Consider the following 21,790-nt stretch of genomic DNA (forward strand, 5'->3'; position numbering starts at 1 on the left):
ATCCCACGGGTCATAGGTTTGAGCCCTGCCTGGGGCTCTGTGGGGACAGTGTAGAACCTGCTAGAGATTCTGTCTCCTTCTCACTCTTTCCCCTCCCCACTGGTGCTCTCTCTCAAATAAATATATAAATATATAAATAAATAAAACTTTCGGCGCCTGGGTGGCTTAGTTAAGCGTCTGACTTGGGCTCAGGTCATGATCTCACAGTTTCTGGGTTCAAGCCCCACATCAGGCTTTGCTCTCACCAAGAAGCCTGCTTCAGATTCTCTGTCTCCCTCTCTCTTTGCCTCTCCCCGACTCATGCTCTCTCAAAAATAAACATTAAACAAAAAACTTTTTAATAAATAAATAAAAACTTTAATATGGTTTTACTCATTTCACTCAATCCACTCATTTCACAGTTTAAAAACACTTTAAAGGGGCACCTGGGTGGCTCTGTCAGTTAAGTGTCTGACTCTTGGTTTTGGCTCAGGTCACGATCTCACAGTTCATGAGTTCAAGCCATACATCAGGTTCTGTACTATCAGCACAGAGCCTGCTTAGGATTCTCTCTCTCTCCCACTCTCTCTGCCCTCCCCTGCTCACTCTTATCTCTCAAAATAAATAAACTTTAAAAAAATTTTAAAAACACTTTAAAAAACAATTGATAAAGTAGGAACTTAAAAGAACTTGAGAGAGTTGCAAGCTGGTGAGATTTCTATCCCACACCAAGGAAGATAAGGTTAAAGAAGAGATTTTAAATGGTACTTGCTTAAGGGAAAATTATTATGATTATTATTATTTTTGCTAATGATACATACCTGTCTTAACTGAGATTCATCTCGAAGCTGCCTTCTGGCCTCGTTGTACATTTCATCAAGCCCCTGCCGAGAATGCTTATATGTTTGAAGCTCAGTTTCCACATCTACTTTGGTAACCTAGAAATAAAACATAAGTTTTTACTATTTAATCACTACTATTAATACAGCACAGAAATAAATATCCAGTCTATGCACAAGTCCTCCAAAGTGGCAATTTCTGACATAAGATGGTCTGTTTGCAATCAGTCTATACTTACCTCTAGGTTCTGCTGTGTTTTCATTAAAATCAATTTATTTTCACTTCGTAATTGATGATTTTCTTCTTGGAGTTTAATGACATTATTCTTTGCTATTGCTAACTAAAAATTACAAAACGGGGAAAGAAAAAGAATTTAAACACCATTACTTATACTTGCTTTACAGGTTATGTTCATGGCTATAAACAACAAAATATAAAATCCTAAAACTAGTCAAATGTCTCACATGTACAGAAGTTTTCATAAGAAAAATACGCTATTATCCCAAGATACCAGTAAAAAAATTATACTCTTATTTCTATTATTTCCTTTTATTAGTCAAAATATGTTAGTTAAAACATATTATGCTTATCTGATTTATAATATTTTCTGAATACAAAGTGCCAGGAAACAATAAGACTGTAAAGATCTGTGTAAAGACAAGATCTATAAGGAAAGAAGGCTGTGCGATCACTGAAAATGTGATACAGACCTTCACAATAACCAAATAGGACACCCTCTGAAATACAGGAATAATACTGAGTGACCATCACAAATATGAGACATTTCTCAACATCAGAGGTAGCCATGAATGACTGAGTGGCTTGGCTCTGATGCCTAGAATGAAAAAAGGGATTCCAGGAAAGGAAAGCAGGGCCTACCCCTAATGTTGGCTTGCACATAAATTTCTGAACACTTCATCAGGGATATAACTTGAACTTTAGAGTGCGCCTAAGGCCAAGAAGAGGCACAAACTAGTGAGCAGCTCTAATGGTCCCCATCTATCTATCAAATGGTGCTGATGGCCAACAAATGTGAAAAGATGCTCAACATCACTGATCATCAGGGAAATGCAAATCAAAACCACGATGGCTAAAATCACCTGTAAGAATGGCTAAAATAAAAAACACAAGAAACAACAGGTGTTTACAAGGATGTGGAGAAAAAGGAACCCTCAGGCACTGTTGGTAGGAATATAAACTGGCTCAGCCACTGGGGAAAATAGTATGCAGGTTCCTGAAAAACTTAAAACAGAACTACCCTACCATCTAGTAATCACATTACCGGGCATTTACTAGAAAAAATACAAAAATACTAATTCAGAGATACATGCATCCCTATGGTTATTGCAGCATTATTTATAATAGCCAAACTATGGAGGTGGCCCAAGTATCCACTGACTGATGAATGGATAAAAGAGTTGTGGTATATGGGGTGCCTCGGTGGCTCAGTCAGTTAAGCATCCAACTTCTGCTCAGGTCATGATCTTGCAGTTTATGAGTTGAAGCCCCACGCTGGGCTCTGTGCTGACAGCTCGGAGCTTGGAGCCTGCTTCAGATTCTGTGTCTCCCTCTCTCTCTGCCCCTCCCCCATTCATGCTCTGTCTCTGTCTCTCTATCTCTCAAATAAGTAACCACTAAAAAAATTTTTTTTCAAAGTTGTGGTATAATATATACAATGGAGTATTATTCAGTCATAAAAAAGAATGAAATCTTGCAATTTGCAATGACATGATGGATAGAGCCAGAGTATAATGCTAAGCAAAATAAGTCAGTCAGAGAAAGACAAATACAGTATGATCTCATTCATGTGGAATTTAAGAAACAAATGAGCAAAGAAAAAAAAAAAAACAGAGAAATCAAGAAACAGACTCTTAACTATAGAAAGAACAAACTGATGGTTACGAGGGGGAAGGGGGGGGGGGGGGGGGGGGGGAGGGCGAAACAGGTGATAGGGATTAAACAGTACACTTATGATTTAAAGAAAAAACTATCAAATGGTCCCAAACCATCAAAACAAAGATGCATTCTAAACTGCGATCATGTAAATAATCATGTGCTCTCTGATTTGGAAAAATGAGGCCACTTCTAAACTAACAATTTTAATTAACATAGAAAGTAGGGTTCATAGCACTCGTAACACATTTCATCCTCTTAGCCTAAATAATTCGGAAAATACAAAGCAGTAACTCTGTGATTTGATAGATTTAAAAAACAAAAGAACTTATCTTAAAGTAACTTTACAAACAGTATTAAAAAGAGAGCAGAGATAAATTTCTGGTCTGGGACTACCAGATAGCCACTTTGACAATGCAGGAAACCAGAACATATGGGATGAGTTTTACACTTGGGAGGGCTGGAGAAAGGGTGGACATGATCATGTAGTGGTGCTTGTAAAGAAAAGGAATCTGAATAGTACAACAAGAAGGACAGTATCATTTTAACAGGAATTTCAAACTATAGGTGAGTCACTATCTACATACAGGTCATCCAGATTTTATAATGAGAATCACATTTATTTATAGAAGAGCTTATAGGAGTGTCATCTTTGGAGCTAATTTCTAGGAGTATCTCACAGATTCACCTGAGAATTTGCCTGAGAATATGTGATTTCTCTAGAACTTCTAATCATCAATTACAACAATATTGCAAATACTCCATCATAATGATGAAAATGTGCCTGTGCGCATGCACATGCTTAATATATTCATACTTAAAATGGAAAAGGTTCACAAATACTAGGTCCATGAAACACAATTATCCACGGCTGGATTACGATACCTCTTCAATCAGCTTAGTATTTGACTTTTCTAATGAGTCAACTCTTGAATGGAGACTGCTGACTGTGCTGCTGAAATTAATAAAGAAAAAACTCATTCAAATCACACAAACTCACAAAGGCAAAAAAAGTATGTTATCCTGGACTTAATGTGTTGACTAACAAGTACCAATTGCCCTGAATTTTTTTTTTTTTTGAAGGTTAACTAATCCTTCTTTTCCTTGTTTTTGTTTTTTTTTTTTTAAGTTTTTATTTCAATTCTGGTTAGTTAACAGCCCTGAATTTTTGGGTGTAGGAAATTTCATTAAGTTGGATAACTTCATTTGCCTAGGACAGCAATAAAGACTATAGAAAAGGAATCACTTCTATTAAAATTACATTTTACGCTGCTCATTACTTTTGTTGTCTTCTTAGAGTCCTTCTCACATTTAACTTATAATACTTAGAAATGGATTCCACACAAAGATCATCAAATATTGTTAAAATTAAATTCAAAATTATTTTTTAATGGATGAACTTTAAATATCTACTTTATAAGTGGCTTAATGACACTTACACAGTGGTCTCCAACACAAACCTCATTCAGTTTCCCCTATCCACTTTCATAATAACTTAAAGACCTCTAAAGTCACCTATAGTTTGAGAACTGTGAATACCACATATACATCAGGTACCTGGTCAACCTGCAGCTAAGCAAACACCCTGACTTTCAAAGATATAGTTGAAAGTCATATTATGCCACATGAACAACTTGGTTTTTTACATTTTTATTTAAACTGATCAAGACTGAACATTATTGTACATTTTATTGAGTCCATTTATCAAGGCCTTGATTCTACCATCTCAAACTTTAATAAGACATGATATGCTGTATATATTAAAATAAAATCTATAGATTTCAACACATTTTATACCAGCCTCAGAAATAAATGTTGGTATTTTAGCTTAACTGGTGAAACAAGAAAAATGTTTTTTCATGCATATTGAATCATTTTTAATGTTTTTATTTATTTTTGAGACAGAGAGAGACAGAGCATGAGCAGGGGAGGGGCAGAAAGGGAGGGAGACACAGAAACCAAAGCAGGCTCCAGGTTCTGAGCTGTCAGCACAGAGCCTGACGCGGGGCTTGAACTCACGGACCGTGAGATCATGTCCTGAGCTGAAGTCGGACGCTTAACGGACTGAGCCACCCAGGCGCCCCGAATCATTTTTAAATATAATCATTCTTGGGGCACCTGGGTGGCTCAGTCGGTTAAGCATCCAACTTCAGCTCAGGTTATGACCTCACGGTTTGTGAGTTCGAGCCCCGTGTCAGGCTCTGTGCTGACAGCTCAGAGCCTGGAGCCTGCTTTGGATTCTGTGTGTCTCTCTCTCTCTGCCCCTACCCCACTACACTCTGTCTCTGTCTCAAAAATAAACATTTAAAAATAAATAAATAAATAAATATAATATTCTTAGGTAAACAACTTGAGTTTTTCAAGAACAGCACGAGCCTGCTTTGGATTCTGTCTCTCCCTCTCTCTCTGCCCCTCCCCTGCTCATGTACTATCTCTGTCTCTCAAAAATAAACATTAAAAAAAAAATGACAGAGTGAGAGAGAGACAGAGCCTGAAGTGGGGCTCGGACTCACGGACTGTGAGATCATGACCTGAGCTGAAGTCAGACGCTTAACCAACTGAGCCACCCAGGCACCGCAAAAAAAGCACTTTTAAAAACAATAAATCCTCACAGTGGTTTTTTTGAATGAAGGATAATATGAGTTCTATTTTTTTCTATATCTATTTTCTATATTTTTGAAATATTCTAAATATACAAAAACTTTCTAATTAGAAAAACAATGAAACATTTTTAAATACATAAAATGTACAAAAATAAGGCAGTAGTATTGCTGTAAATGATTTAATACACATATTTTAAAAGAAAATGAGAAAAACTCTCTGAACCAAATGGAATAGACTCTAAGATAAACTGAATAAAAACACTGAAGTATAGAATAGTGTGTTGGGGCGCCTGGGTGGCTCAGTGGGTTAAGCGTCCGACTTCGGCTCAGGTCATGATCTCACAGTTTGTGAACTTGAGCCCCGTGTCGGGCTCTGTGCTGACAGTTTAGAGCCTGGAGCCTGCTTCGAATTGTGTCTCCCTTTCTCTCTGCTCCTCCCCCGCTCATGCTCTGCCTCTCTCTCTCTCTCCTTCAAAAAAAAAAAAAAAATTAATAGTGTGTAAGTTATACTACTTTATGTGTAAAAAAAAAAAAAAGAGAGGAAGGTGATAACTTTAAGAATATATATTCATATTCTTGTCTATTTGTATAAAGTATCTCTGGAAGCATACACAAGAACTTATTAATTATTCCTGAAAAGGGAAACCAGGTAGTTGATCAGGTGAAAGGAAGACTTTTTTTGTGTGTGTTTTTTGAAGTTTAAACTATGTGAATACATTACCTGCTCCCAAAAGGGAATAAAGGTTTAAAATTAAATAAATAAGGAATACAAAGTTGCATTTAGAAATATAATCTCAATCTCAGAAATATAAATTACTAAATACACACACATACACACATATTTCGTATGAACATTAAAACTCCTTTAAAAAAAGGCACAAATAGAAGATCTTTCCTATCCAACTTCACAGAGAAAGCAAGAATTACAGCTTTAGTTTCTTCTTCTAATGGGAAAATGTTTAATTATATTTTATGCTTACTGAAACTGAGAAAATCATAAAAGTATAAAAAATTATTCATAATACCATCACCCAAAGATTGCCATTTTTGCTACTCATTTTAATTAAGGGAACAGTCCATTTCTAACTACATATCAAAGATTCCTCACTATACCTATGCTATTTTGTCCAAAATGAAATGTGTTAAGTGTAAAATACACATTGGATTGTGAAGACAATACAAAAAAAGAATATAAGGTATCTCATGAAAAGTTTTTATACTGAATGATAATATTTTGGGTATATACTGGATTGAATAAAATATAGTTCTAAAATAATTTCAAGTTTCTTTTAATATGGTTACTACAATTTTAAATTATCTGTATAACAACTCACATTATACTTCTATTAGACAGAACTGCACTATACTATTTTACATTCAGATCTCTAAAATTCTTCCCAGAGTATTCACTGACAGCTTCAATGCCCAGGTGACACTGTAAGGAAAAAACTTCCACCATGGGAGGCAACAGCCACATTTACACATGAAGCTTGTTGAAGTAGGAAAAATGAATTTTCGAATCATGAAAATGATATAAACTTCCACTATATCTAGCCTTTTTTTCTCAAGGGTACAGGGATAAGTTTGAAATTGAATTTTTTTTAAGTTTACTTATTTGTTTTGAGAGAGAGAGAGCGAGCCTGTCCATGTCTAGGGAAGAGGGAGAGAGTGCCCCTTGAGAAAATCCCAAGCAGGCTCTGCACTGACAGTACAGATGTGGGGCTCAAACTCACAAACTGTGAGATCATGACCTGAACCAAAATCAAGAGTGGGACACTTAGGGGTGCCTGGGTGGCTTGGGTGGTTGAATGACTGACTCTTGATTTCACCTCAGGTCATGATCTCACAGTTCATGATTCGAGCCCCACACTGGGCTTTGTGCTGATACTGCAGAGTCTGCCTGGGATTCTCTCTCTCTCTCTCTCTCTCTCTCTCTCTCTCTCTCTCTCTCTGTTCCTCCCCACACCCTGTGTGCCCTCTCTCAAAATAAATAAATAAACTTAATTTTTTTTTTTTAAAGAGTGGGACACTTAACCAACTGAGCCACCTAGATGCCCCTGAAATTGTATCCTTTTTTTTTTTTTTTACCTCTCTTCAGAAATTCTATCTTTAAATTCTCTCAAGGTCCTATTTGAAAATCTGACTCTCATTTTTTGTTGAAAATTATCTCCAAGATTTCTCTGTATTCTTAATTTCCACTCTCTATTCCCTCAACCCGTTCTCAAAGATATTTAGTAGGAAGGAATAGGGTAAAGCTGACCTAAAAAGGATGAAAAAAACCCCTAAGCCAATAGTCACAAATGTACGAAGTATTCAAGTATCCATAATACTTACTTCAGTTGTCTGTTTAATTCTTCAACATAATTCTTCTGGTCTAATATGGCAGCAATTTGAACATTCCTAAAGATGGGGAAAAGTAGTTTTGTGTCAGTTGAAAAAGTGTTCAATGGATGACCAAACAAGTATCTACATCACCTAAAAGTGTTGTAAAACATAATGGCAAAAAAATTATCTTGCCTTCATTTTTAAAAATTTTTTTAACGTTTTTATTAATTTTTTGAAGAGATAAGGTGTGAGCAGAGGAGGGGCGGAGAGAAAGGGAGACACAGAATCTGAAGCAGGCTACAGGCTCTGAGCCGTCAGCACAGAGCCTAACATGCGGCTCCAACCCACCAACCCCGAGATCATTTAAGTTGGATGCTCAACAGACTGAGCTACCCAGGCACCCCACATTATCTTACTTTTAAAATAAAATTCAACATTTTTACATTAAGGAGGCAGTAAACGGTGTACTAATTATAACCTTTATTAAATCTAGTATTAAGAAGTAATCTATTTAACAATACCATTAAAAAATATATTTAAGAATTCTTTTTGCATCAGGGCTCCTGTTAGGCTCAGTCAGTTAAGCGCTGACTTCCACTCAGGTCATGATCTGGCAGTTCATGAGTTCTGGCCCCTTGTCAGGCTCTGTGCTGACAGCTCAGAGCCTGGAGCCTGCTTCAGATTCTGTGTCTTCCTCACTCTCTGCCCCTCCCCCACTCATGCCCAGTCTCTCTCTCTCTCTCTCTCTCTCTCTCTCTCAAAAATAAAATAAACATTAAAAAAAAAAAAAAAAGACGGGGTGCCTGGGTGGCTCAGTTGGTTAAGCATCCAACTTCAGCTCAGGTCATGATCTCACGGTTCCTGTGTTTGAGCCCACATGGAGCTCTGTGCTGACAACTCAGAGCCTAGAGTCTGCTTCGGATTCTGTGTCTCCCTCTCTCTCCCCCCCACTCATTCTCTCTCTCTGTCTCAAAAATAAATATAATGTTAAAAAAAAAATTTTTTTTAAGAATTTCTTTTGCACTGGGGCGCCTGGGTGGCGCAGTCGGTTAAGCGTCCGACTTCAGCCAGGTCACGATCTCGCGGTCCGTGAGTTCGAGCCCCGCGTCAGGCTCTGGGCTGATGGCTCGGAGCCTGGAGCCTGTTTCCGATTCTGTGTCTCCCTCTCTCTCTGCCCCTCCCCCGTTCATGCTCTGTCTCTCTCTGTCCCAAAAATAAATAAAAAACGTTGAAAAAAAAAATTAAAAAAAAAAAAAAAGAATTTCTTTTGCATCAGTATATTTTTTATTGAAATATACTTGATATAACTATAAATTTAAGGTGTACATATTATTTTGATACATTTGTGATAGGACTCCAACTGTAGCAATAATTAGCACAGCTATTATGCTACATAGTTATCCTTTCTCTAAGCTGTAATGAGTGTATTTTAAATTTAAACACTGGATCTTGAAATGAACCAGCATTTGTAAACTTGTGAATAAGTTTTCATCTCTTTTACCACAAAAAACAGCTGATTATTAAAATAGGTCTCAAGAACAGGTGTGACCAAAAGTCATAACCTTGTATTAAAGCCTCCTTCTAAGTGATTTTTGCTTTGTGAAATTTTTATATGGAAGCAAAACAAAATAAAGCAGGAACCATGCACAAAAAAGTAAATAAAAACTACATTATCAGTAGATGGACCCCATGGTGATTTGTAAAGAGCTCCACAGAAAATACAACATGTGAAATAACTTAGGAAAATCGTACCTTTCTTTATTTCCAATATCTTCTTCATTCTTTAAATACATGGAAAAATCAATCACTCCAACCTAAAGTAAATAATGTTATTTTTATTTAAAGGGGAGAAATATTAGAAGTACATTTAACATGCAACTGAATTTCACTCTTAAGTTTCCTTTCATGTTTAATAGCACTGTTTACAATTTAGAGTTGTAAACTGGATCCAAGAGGAACAGCACAAACTAAAAACTCTCTGCATTTGGTTTTGGTCACTTTCACTTACTTGTGAGTCTAAATCTTCTCCCTTTACACAGAGATTAGCATCTATCACATTCAGGCCAACCAGCAGCCCAACAATCACTGCTCCTTCTTCTTCCATCATTAGTGCATGATACTCATAAAATTCACTGTGGAAATCAAAATAAAAAGCTTAAAACACAAATTTCTTTCAAACATAAATTTAAAATCTCAGCCCAGTAATATAAACATGAAATCCATACAAATTAGGTCTCTTCAAATCAGCTTTTCTAGATGTGAATAACAAACATTTTGAAATATTAGTGTCTATATAGACAACGCAAAAGAATGGGAAAGAGAAAAGAGAAAAAAGAATTTTAAGACAGAGAAAGAAAAGAGAAGCAAAGAAATATATATCAAAAGAAAAAGGCATCACTGAGGTCTGGAATGTCCGTGACTCTCAGAAGACATAGTGACTATTACTAATCTGATTACAATACTTGTCAGAGTTGACTTTTCAAGCCTAGGATTTATTAAGAGTCTTGGGACAAATACTAAGGTAGGTAATGATATATGAAACATTTCAAAGCCCATGTTCAAATCAACATTTGATAAGTACATTGCAAGTGTTCTTAATAATCATCAACTAAAGATACTTATGGATATCTATATGCTAAAAAATGTTCAAACAAAGGACTTGTGAAAGAAATAGGACAATCTAAAAACTAAGACTTGACAATTACGTATTCATGGAACTAATTACCATGGTCTCATGCCTTCCTCAAGAAGTCCCATTTACAGTATTTAATCACTTTCACTGACCTTCAGAATATTATTGAGAAATTGCTGATGCTTAAAGTATGGTCATTCTCATTTAACAAATGGGAAAAACCAAGATGTATAACCAGAGTCATAAGTAAAACCAAAAATGACCAGATTTGGGGCACCTGGGTAGCTCAGTTGGTTAAGCATCCAACTCTTGATTTTGGCTTATGTCATGATCTCACAGTTCGTGAGATAAAGCTCCACATCGGGGCTCCATGCTGACAGTGTGGAGTCTACTTGGGATTCTCACTCTCCTCCCTCTCTCCCCCTCCCCCTGCTCATACACAGTCTCTTTCTCTCTTTCAAAATAAATAAACATTAAAAAAGAAATGACCAGATTCTCCAAAACATTAGACAGGCACTCCAAGAGAAGAAGTGCAAATGGAGGGACAGCCATGGGCTGCTCCCTTTGACAACTGATTATCTTACTTTGAAATTTTCAAAGTCTGCTTAAAAATATATGGCCTTCGGGGCACCTGGGTGGCTCAGTCAGTTGAGCATCCGACTTTGGCTCAGGTCATGGTCTCGCAGTCCATGGGTTCGAGCCCCGCGTCGGGCTCTGTGCTGAGAGCTCAGAGCCTGGAGCCTGCTTTGGATTCTTTGTCTCCTTCTGTTTCAGCCCCTCCCCCACTCATTCTCTCTCTCCCTCTCTCTCTGTCAAAAATAAACATTAAAAAAAATTTTTTTTTAAATATATGGCCTTCAATTTAAACTGACAGTTTATTTATTTTTTTTTTCAACGTTTTTTATTTATTTTTGGGACAGAGAGAGACAGAGCATGAACGGGGGAGGGGCAGAGAGAGAGGGAGACACAGAATCTGAAGCAGGCTCCAGGCTCCGAGCCGTCAGCCCAGAGCCTGACGCGGGGCTCGAACTCACGGACCGCGAGATCGTGACCTGGCTGAAGTCGGACGCTTAACCGACTGCGCCACCCAGGCGCCCCTAAACTGACAGTTTAAAAAGTGCCCACAACACAGGTGAAACAGTAGTTTAGTATGTAAAAAGAAACCTCTTGAATTAAAGTTCCAAATCCCAATATGAATTTTTATTCATAGAATTAACTCTAATTTAGAAAAAAAATGAAACTAACTTACAAATATAACACATAAATAAATTTCCTGCTTATCAGCCAAAACAAAGCTTATGGTATTCATTTTTTAGGCTAGTTCCTGATCCATGTTATGTCCTTACCATGATTTTCTCTCTCACGTTGCTCTTCTTTTATTTTATACCATCTTATTGTATTTGTGTCTCCTTTTGTACCACATCTTTAATTCTCTTTGGAAAATAGGATATAAATGAAATTTTTAAAATGAAAATGAACATGATATAATGGTATGGTACTAACCTTAGGAGATCCCTTTGAATAATTAAGCAACGCAGGTAATCAGCCATTTTTTTTTGCATGAGGGCTAATCGAAGCCATGCTCTTGCACGACCCAGGGGGGTCCTAAAAAGCAAAACGAACTGGTCAGAAAACTGCTCCAACCCTTATAGAATATGTAGTCTATTATACTATTTCTGTTGAGGTACATATTAATAAATAAAAACTGCAATTTATCATGGTTTCATCTTTGTGTCTACAGTTTTAAGCTAGCTCTTTGAGCATGCAATCTAATCCCTGGGAGCTATTTAAGTCTCTTTGGTAAACCTGCACCTGCAAGACATCTAGGTAACATTTTATGCCTTAGAAGAAAGGACTCTGAATAGTGAGGCTATTTCTATAAGAAATATTTTGTCCAAACAGACCTAACCCTCTAAAGATGAATATGCAAGGAGCTCCTGGCTGGCTTAATCAGTACAGGTAGTTCAAGAGTAGTTCAAGAGCCACACTGGGCATAGAGGTTACTTAAAAAATAGTAATAATAATAATAATAATAATAAAAGATGAATATACAAAATGCATCAAATAAGGCAGTATAATGCCTTCAAAAAGTAACTGACATTATGGGATGCCTGGGTGGCTCAGTCAGTTGAGCATCCGATTCTTGATTTCAGCTCAGGTCATGATCTCAGGGTTCATGAGTTCAAGCCTCACATCCAGCTCTGCACTGACAGTGAGGAGCCTGCTTGAAATTCTTTCTCTGCCCCTCCCCTTCACACATGCTCTTTCCCTCCCAAAAATAAACATTAAAAAACAAAAGTAACTGACATCATATCTGAATTTTAAAAATCATAACAAAGAAGGCACTGAGCTTAAAAAAAAAAAAAAAAGAAGGCACTGAGCTGGTAATTAATTAAAGAGAAATCACCAGGCTGCTTGTTATTTTTCAAATGTTTCTCTATCCAGTTGTCCATAAAAAATTCAATCTCACACATCTTATCCAAGTTCTATCATTTAGTAAAAGTAAAAGCAAATTTTACAGAATATGTATGGTTTCTTAAAGAGAAAGATATCATTCACACTTTTATGTTTTCTTATACAAAGAATGTTTCAGCAGGTATTATGGGAGGAAAACTAATCTTCACAACAAAGAGCTAATGAGATTTTTATGGTGTAGCATTTTAATGAATACCATTCTTCAGAAAACATTTTTTACTCTTGTAGAGTTAGGCTTTTTAAAAACAATATGAACATGTATTTTCATATTAAAATAACCAAATTGTGTATTTCTAAGATTTTATTTTTAAATACTCTACACCCAATGTGGGGCATGAACTCACAACCCCAAGATCAAGAGCCAGCCAGGCACCCCTGTTTATACTTCTCTTTTTGAGACTTATAATTCCCTTTTTCTTCTATCTTTGCTGAAAATCACTATCCTTCTTAATATATCATTATAAGATACATCAAGTGTGAACATCACTTGCTATTTAACTCTAAAACCTGAGTTTGAGGGGCACCAGGCTGGCTCAGTTGATACAGCATGTGACTCTTGATCTCAGCATGAGTTCAAGCCCCACACTGAGTATAGAGATTACTTACAAAAAATAATAATAATAAATAAGAATAAAAATAAAAACTGAGTTTGAATCCTCACTCTGCCATGTATTAACTATAACTTCTCTGACCTTTATTTTTCACATCTATGTAATTATTATAATAATCTCTACCCTGTAAGACTGAAGTAAGTGCTAAATGAGACAAATCATGGAAAACAATCATTTTATTACCCTGATACAGTGCTTAATAAACAGTAGCCATTTACTTTATCATTCAATTAACTACAACTTGGAAATATTTGGATGTTGTGTTAACAGCCAGAAAACACTACCATATTCCCTGTAACATGTAAAACTCTCAATTATAAAGCTAAGAGAAAGTACACTGATAATCTGACAGAAAATGCAACGTTTACAACATTATATATTTGTTTGGTGAAATGGGCACATGACACTATACATCCCAATTTTCAGAGAAAGAAAAGTAATTTGCACCAGTCCCATATATATAAATGTCTTATATGAGAATTCAAATCTCCTGAGCCTATGCCCTGGATTTAACCTAAATCAGGCTTCAGCAAATAGTTACTTGCTGCCAACTAGCTTACTCCTGCAAACTAGCTTAACACTCAGGAAACAGAAATGCATAATTGACACATCTTATTTTAAAGGGACCTACAGTTTCCTGCAATATAATGCAGAATTGAAGTCACAGAATAAAGGAGTGAATACAGTGATAGGGTATAAATGGAAAAGCGGTTAGTTCTTACTGAAGGGGCTAAAACAGGGGGCACCTGGGTGGCTCAGTTAAGTGTCAGACTTTGGTTCAGGTCATGATCTCATGGATCATGGGTTCGAGCCCCACATCAGGCTCTGTACTAACAGCTCAGAGCTTGGAGCCTGCTTTGGATTCTGTGTCTCCCCCTTTCTCTCTGCCCCTCTCCGACTTGCGCTCTGTCTCTCTCTCAAAAATAAACCTTAAAAAAAACCGAAGAGGCTAAGAGAAAGTTCATAAAGGAAATGAAATTTGAGCTAAGCCATATAGAAAGAATAGAATTTTATTAGGAGAGAATGCAAAAAGGCTACTTACAGCTAAGAGAAGATAATAGAGTGTAAGGTACTTTTAAGAAACAGTAAATATTCTTTTGTGGTCAGAAATGAACAAGTAATAAGATTACTTACTTGAGACCAGGTAAATCCCGGACACTGGCTCCTATTTCCTCTGCTTCTGGGTACAGCTTTTCCACCAGTTCCAAGGGGCCCCAGATAGTTTTGTTATAACTCAAAAATGATTTTCTTACTGAAAAAAAAAAGTACGTATAATGCATACAATTTCAACATATAAAATTGTAGTAACTTCCTTTTAAATATTTAGTTTCAACGTTTCTAACTTAATACACAATTATTCAAAGACCTTTCCTCTCTTATCACTACACAGCCCTACTGATCAGAAACCTATTTATCAGGATCCTGATATTTTTTCCTTATCAGAAATATGCATCTTGGCCATTCTTCCCTATGAGAAATACGCAGGCAGGTAATTAAAGTAAAAAAATAACTGGGATTATTCTTTACCAGTACCAAAATAAAGAAGTTTGGCAGCCCTAGCAGGGTGATCTTTATCAGCTTATTAAATAAACCAAAGACAAATAAGTAGTTATTTTACTTTTAATATAAAAGGTATGAGAATTGGGTAATATAAAACCATGAAATCACTACATATTTCTTTCTTAGTACTGACCAGATCTCCTGCAGATCAAGGGTGATTATCATATGCACTAACCAAGGACAATCACCAAGATAAGCAATTTTTCCTTTCGGGGGAAAAAATCAGCACAAAGTAGCTTCACATTGATTCATCAAGACAAGCCTATGACTGTTAGGACATGCCTCCTGATATTTTGTGAAGTAAAGGCAAATAAATTCAGAAAAGAGTTTAGGTATACCTGGATGGCTTAGTGGGTTAAGCATGAGAATCTTGATTTCAGCCCAGATCATGATCTCACAGTTCCACGACAGCTCTGCACTGACAGTGTGGAACCTGCTTGGGATCCTCTCTCTCCCTCTCTCTCTGCCCCTCCCCGGCTTGCTCTCTTTCTCTCCCTCACTCTCTCTCAAAAATAAATTAACTAAAAAAAAAAAAAGGAAAGAAGAGTTTAAAATTTAACTATTTGGCCATCATTTTGCAAATTCCATTTCTGCAGCATGGGAGAAAATAAAGGTTTTTGTCACTGCTATTTTTTTTAAATAAAAGTTTATCGAAAAGCAAATTAAAGCTCAAGTGCCTTGGGTGGCTCAGTTGGTTAAGTGTCCGACATGGGCTCAGGTCATGATCTCGCAGTTTATGGGTTGGAGCCCTGGGTCAAGCTCTGTGCTGTCAGCTCAGAGCCTGGAACCTGCTTGGGATTCTGTGCCTCCCTCTCTCGCTCTCTGCCCCTCCCCCACTCATGCTCCAACTCTCTCTCTCTCAAAACTAAATAAACATTTAAAAAAAACAATTCTTTTTAAACTCAAGGTGTTAGATCAGATTGGTGGCTTCTTGATGTATTGAAAGAAGTATTTAGAGACTGATAATGTTAAGAGTAGGAAAAAATATGATGTTTGATAAATCAGTGAAGCCTTCATAGAGGCCAGTTGCCTATATCCTTTGACCCAGTAATTCTACTCCTAGGAATCCTATCCTAAAGAGAGCAAGTATACAAACACACGTACCCAACAATGTACTTACAGTACAATTTTTTTAACTTTATTTATTTTGAGAGAGAGAGAGAACATACAAGTGGGGAAGGGTCAGAAAGAGAGGGAAGGAGAGAGAGTCCCAAGCAGGCTCCACGATGTCAGTGCAAAGCCCAACATGGGGCTCAAACCCATGAACTGTGAGATCTGTGAGACCTGAGCCAAAATCAAAAGTCATAAGCTTAACCACCTGAGCCACCCAGGAGCCCCAACACAATATTAATAGTAAAAAATTGGAAGCAACCTAAGGGTACACTAAGAGGAGGACAGTTAATTAAGTTATGGTATACATATACTATGAAACTTTATAGAGCCATTAAAAATGTGATAAAGAGCTCTATGTAAATGGAAAGATCTCCAAACCATATCACCAATCTTTTAAAACAAAGTCACAGAATAATACTTATAGCATAATTCTATATACAGTAAAAGAAAAAAACCAAAACAAAACAGAAAAGAGCTAGAACAATGACAAGGAATAGACAAGGAAGAGAATGAAGGAAACAGTTTTTGTTCTATGTGCTTCTATGTTGTTTGGTTCATGTACAAAAAGAGTAGATTTCACTATTCTTTACACAATTTTTAAGAATTACTTTGTTTTCAGAGCACCTGGGTGGCTCAGTGGGTTGAACATCCGACTGTTGGTTTCAGCTCAGGTCAAGATCTCAATTTGTGAGATCAAGCCCTGCATGGAGCCCTGGGACTCTGTCTCTCCCTCTCTCTCTGCCCCTCCCACCGCATGCACCTGTGTGCACACTCTCTCTCTCTCAAAATAAATAAAATTTTAAAAAATTACTTCATCCTCAATTGAAGAAAAAGTGGAATCTAAAAAAAACAAAATAAAAACCAGAACAGAGTGGTGGTTGCCAGAGGCAGAGAGTGGAGGCAAAGGAAATGGGTAAAGGTAGTCAAAAGGTATAAACTTCCAGTTATAAAATAAGTAAGCCATAAGGATGTAATGTACAGCATGATGACTACAATAATACTGTCATATATTTGAAAGTTGCTAAGAGAGTAAATATTAAAAGTTCATCAAAAGAAAAAAATTGTAGGGGCGCCTGGGTGGCGCAGTCGGTTAAGCGTCCGACTTCAGCCAGGTCACGATCTCGCGGTCCGTGAGTTCGAGCCCCGCGTCAGGCTCTGGGCTGATGGCTCGGAGCCTGGAGCCTGTTTCCGATTCTGTGTCTCCCTCTCTCTCTGCCCCTCCCCCATTCATGCTCTGTCTCTCTCTGTCCCAAAAATAAATAAAAAACGTTGAAAAAAAAAAAAATTAAAAAAAAAAAAAAAGAAAAAAATTGTAACTATGTATGGTGATGGATATCACCATATTGTGGTGATCATTTCACAATACATAAAAATATCATATTATGCTGTATACCTGAAAATAATGAAAAATATCATATGTTGTATACCTGAAAATAATGTTAATTATATCTCAATAAAAATTTTTAATTAAAAAAAGAAGTTAGTACTTTAATAACATCACATAGAGTCTCAAATTTCGATGTCAAGGCTCCTTCTCAATTTTATGTAAACCTCTTCTGCTGTTGACATTGATCCTCACTTTCCTGCCCCTTAGTCAGAACTTCTAGGTCTGCCCAACTTAACCAGGTTCATACTATACCAACAAGGAACCAGGCAAGCTTCTTTTGCATTATAATAGTCACTTGGGTATAAACTTTTACTCACAGAGCCCCTACACAGCTGATCAAAAGAAGTAGAGACCAAAACTACCAACAACTGTTAATGCAATAAGTAAAAGAATAGTTATTACACAATGTATATTAAATAACTAAATATAATATAAACATTTCACAAGTAACAATAAATTCAACTGTGTAGAAGAATACAATATCCACTATTATCATCATTTCCAGGGAACACTCACATTTCTACGATAACCCAATCCAGAAGAAAATCTTTCTAGATCTCTTCCAGGGTCCCAAGGAGGTTTATATTTCAACAATCAACTATTTTTTTAAAAAATTTTTTAATGTCTATTTTTGAGAGAGAGACAGCATGAGTGGGGAAGAGGCAGAGAGAGAGGGAGACACAGAATCTGAAGCAGGCTCCAGGCTCTGAGCTGTCAGCACAGAGCCCAACATGGGGCTTGAACTGACCTACCACAAGATCATGACCTGAGCCTAACTGGGACTCTTAACCGACTGAGCCACCCAGATGCCCCAACAATCAACTATTTTAATGTATTTGTTCAATAGGACTGAAAGTAGTAATAAGACTTCATATTGGGATCACTAAGCTTAATTTTTTTAATTTTAACATTGTTTTAAGCTTAAAAATTTTTAAATAACTCTATAATTCCCCTAGAAAACAAATCACTTCAGAATATGTTGGGGGGGGGGAGGAAATGGAAAATGTTTTTACAAAACACTAAGTAGGCATCTTTTTTTTTTTTTTTTTTTAAATTTTGAGAGAGAATGAGCAGAGCAGGGCAGGGCCAGAAAGAGGTAGAGAGAGATTCCCAAACAGGCTCCAATGTGGACTCGATCTAATGAACCAGAGCCAAAACCAAGAGTCAGACGCTTAACCAAATGAGACACCAAGGAGCCCCTACGTAGGCATTTTCCGAAGACAACTTATTTAAGAAAACATAAAGCAGTGGGCTGTTTTCTCCCAAAACCAACCCACCCAGTATTTTTCAAATGTAAAGTAACAATAATTATGGCCTCAACAAATATCACATTTTCCAGGATGTTTAAGATGGAACAGGGGATTATAAGTTAATTAGTTTTTTTTTTTTTAATCTCATGATACCTTTAAGACCATGTTTCAGACAATGTTCCATAACAACAAAGAACTGCTGCAAGGGGGGATAGTCAGAATCCAAAGTGCGGCCAAAGCTCAGAGCAGATTCAATGAGTCCTTTGATACTCAACTTAGCCATGTTTAACAAGTTTGCTCTCTCTACAGCTGTGGGGTCTTTTGTAGCTGAAAGCACAAGAAAGGAGTCCATCATCATTTGCAAGACATGACATTGAAAAACATATAAACCCTTTCATTCTGCTGTAAAATGAACAATGCTGTTTTTCTCTGGTTGACAAATTAGTCTCCCTAACTAACCCACACTTTCTCTTTTTGTCTCTCACACACACCATAGAACATTACCATGCCTACCCAAGACACAGTTTATGGATTATTCTCAAGACCATGCAAATTTGTTATTTTCTGGTATTTATTTTACTTTTTGTGGTACCTCTTCAGGGAGAATGAATTTTGATTTTTTTTTTTTAATGACTTCTGGAGCTAAGATTGGAGTAATAACATATTTAAGAGTCTCATGCAAAAGGTGGACAGCAGTAGTCCAAGGATGAATCTCAAGGCAAAAAATGTTCAGAACTGGCAATAAAAGGCAATTACAATTTTAAAATTACAGTATCATCTATAAATATGACAGGTAAATAAAAACAACTGGACAAATAAGGGGATACAGGCAAAGCCATTCAATTCTTTCATTTTAGCCCTCTTTCCATCTTGTTTTTTCATTGCTACTGTAGTTCCGTATTTCATGACTCCTTTATTTTCCCAGAGGAAATAAAAGCAGAGTCCTTATTTCACATTTAAGTTCCCTGCCCTTCCACACAGCTGATTCAGTCAAAAACTAAGTTAACAGATACATTTAAAAAAAAAAAAAGCTGATTTTTAATTGATATTTTCATATCACAAAACTCTTTTTCTTCCCCACAAATTTTATTCTTAATTTAGAAATTCAGATGTTTCCCCCTATTCTCACCACTGTTGTGACAGGCAGGAATATTTACAGCCAACACAGATGACAAAATGAAGTGCAGAAAAATGAAAGCACTTAGTATAACCTTTCATAATCTCTGGCAAATCTACTAGTCCAAGTGAACCAAGTGTCCGTTCCTCCTCTATTGAACAAAAAAGTCCAGGGTTTCCAATGATCCAGTATTCAAGTTCTGAGCTAAGGGTGAAACCTGAGTCAGAATTCTAAGCAACTAAAAATGCAAACACCCACAACAGCTATGACCAAGCTAACTGGTGGAAAATCTGCACACACATCACTCCTTCAAATCTGCATCGTGGTATGATTCCCTCATTTTTCGGAAACCACTTGATGTTTCATAATCTGTACCAATTCTCATTTTTCTTAACAGTGTGGATCACGATCCGTAACTTGTGAAGGGACAAGCAGACAAAAGGCGCCTTTACAGCTGCTCCGAGGCAGGTCCATGCTCCGCGCCCGCAGCTTCCTCGCCCGGGAGCCTTTACACGCCGACCGCGCCCCGCCCGGGCTCGAAGATGTGTCCGGCTCTTCGCAGCCCCAACAAGGCCAAGGGCCAGTCCCCTCATCTCGCCCGGGCCCAGAGTCCCCTCCCTGCCTCCCTGCAGTAAGGCTGCCCAAAGGGCTCGGGGCGCCCCAGGTTCCCCACGGAGGGCTCACCCGGGGTCCTGCGCTGCATCGCTGCACCTCTCCCGCCCTTGGCGTCGGGCACCCAAGCCAAAACCTGAGACGCGTCTTCCCTCCGCCACCCCCAAACCTGAAAAGTCATCGCCCGTCCGCGGCTGTTCCACCGACCCGGGAGCGGCCCCCTGGCCGACCCTGGCTTCGCCCCTTGGAAGTCGTCAGACAAGGAGCCCTCGGCCATTAGGCCCTAGAACCCGGGCGGGGTCGGGAGGCAACAAGGGGCGGCCGCGCGTTGCCATGGCGATCCCCGGCACCCCCGAGTCCCCGGCTGCCCCCGCCCTGGTCCAGGCCCGGACTCGGGCCCCAGTGGCGACCCGAGGCTTCGGTGCCTATCACCAAGGGTCCTCCTCGCCCGGCCGCGTCCTAGGACGGAGAGCCCAAGGTCCGCTCTCGGTCCGCTCCCCTTACCCATGGCGGCGACGGCGGCGCGGTCTCGGGCGGGGACGCCCTGGGCCCCGCCAGCAGATTCCTTCAGGCGCGCGGCGGCCGCCACGGCGTCTGCCACCAGGCCTGCCGCGGCCCACAGCGCTCCCGGCGGCGGGAGGACGCCCGGGCGGTCCCGCGGCGCCGCGAGTGGGGGGCCGCGGGGCCTGCAACCGGCGGGAGAGAAACCCGCCCTCGCCAGGCCTCCTCGCGTCCAGTCGGACCGGAAGGAGAAGGGAGAGGAGCGTGAAGGTGACCTCGCGTGTGAGGAGCCTGAGGCTGGTCACCGGCCGGACCACCAGTCTCTCACCCGGGGGCTTCGCTGGCGCGCTGGGGCCGCTTTGCCAAAGGGTGCGAGCCACGTGCAAACGTTTTCATCCACACGGGGGCGGGGTTCATTTGACACACCTGACCGCTTCCCTTCACTCTTCTCAAACTCTTAGGGGAGCAGAAGAATTTAGAAAATCTGAAGCAGTGAACAGTAGGCAGAAATCTGCTGCAACTAAGCAGCCCCAAAACGACTTTTAAACTAGTAAATACACCGGCAGGGGGAAGGGCCACACTAATCAAGGGACAGAGGTATAGAGATAAAGCTACCTGTTTCTCATTTAAAGGGGCACCTGGGTGGCTCAGTCGTTAGGTATCCGACCTTGGCTCAGGTCATGATTTCACTGCTTGCGAGTTCAAGCCCCGCATCGGGATCTATCCTGATCGCTCAGAGCCTGGAGCCTGCTTCAGATTCTGTCTTCCTTGCTCTCTGCCCCTGCCGTGTTCACACTCTGTCTCTCTCTCTCAGAAAAATAAACTCAAAAAAAAAACCCACATGGGCACATGACAGGTTAAGCCTGGGAAACTTAAGCTATTACCTAGTTAG

At 38.8% G+C, this 21,790-nt stretch overlaps 1 protein-coding gene across 3 annotated transcripts in view; it reads right to left on the bottom strand.

Moving 5' to 3' along the window:
• Positions 1–21,031, bottom strand: part of RUFY2 (RUN and FYVE domain containing 2) — a 47,431-nt gene extending 26,400 nt beyond the window's left edge. The window contains exons 1-10 of one of the 3 annotated variants that reach the window (XM_049645131.1): positions 20,902–21,031; positions 18,822–18,995; positions 14,493–14,610; positions 11,776–11,877; positions 9,649–9,772; positions 9,393–9,454; positions 7,650–7,715; positions 3,598–3,667; positions 1,058–1,159; positions 801–917 (exon numbers count right to left, since the gene is read on the bottom strand). In XM_049645131.1, coding sequence (XP_049501088.1) covers positions 801–917; positions 1,058–1,159; positions 3,598–3,667; positions 7,650–7,715; positions 9,393–9,454; positions 9,649–9,772; positions 11,776–11,877; positions 14,493–14,610; positions 18,822–18,995; positions 20,902–20,905 — 939 coding nt within the window. In that variant the 5' untranslated portion in view covers positions 20,906–21,031. Of the gene's footprint in view, positions 1–800; positions 918–1,057; positions 1,160–3,597; positions 3,668–7,649; positions 7,716–9,392; positions 9,455–9,648; positions 9,773–11,775; positions 11,878–14,492; positions 14,611–18,821; positions 18,996–20,469; positions 20,763–20,901 lie in introns of those variants that run through there. The other 2 variants (XM_049645130.1, XM_049645132.1) reach the window with 2 other exon arrangements.
• Positions 21,032–21,790: the final 759 nt, after the last annotated feature.

This window comes from Panthera uncia, chromosome D2 (genome assembly GCF_023721935.1).
Source record: "Panthera uncia isolate 11264 chromosome D2, Puncia_PCG_1.0, whole genome shotgun sequence".
Taxonomy (NCBI): Eukaryota; Metazoa; Chordata; class Mammalia; order Carnivora; family Felidae; genus Panthera; species Panthera uncia.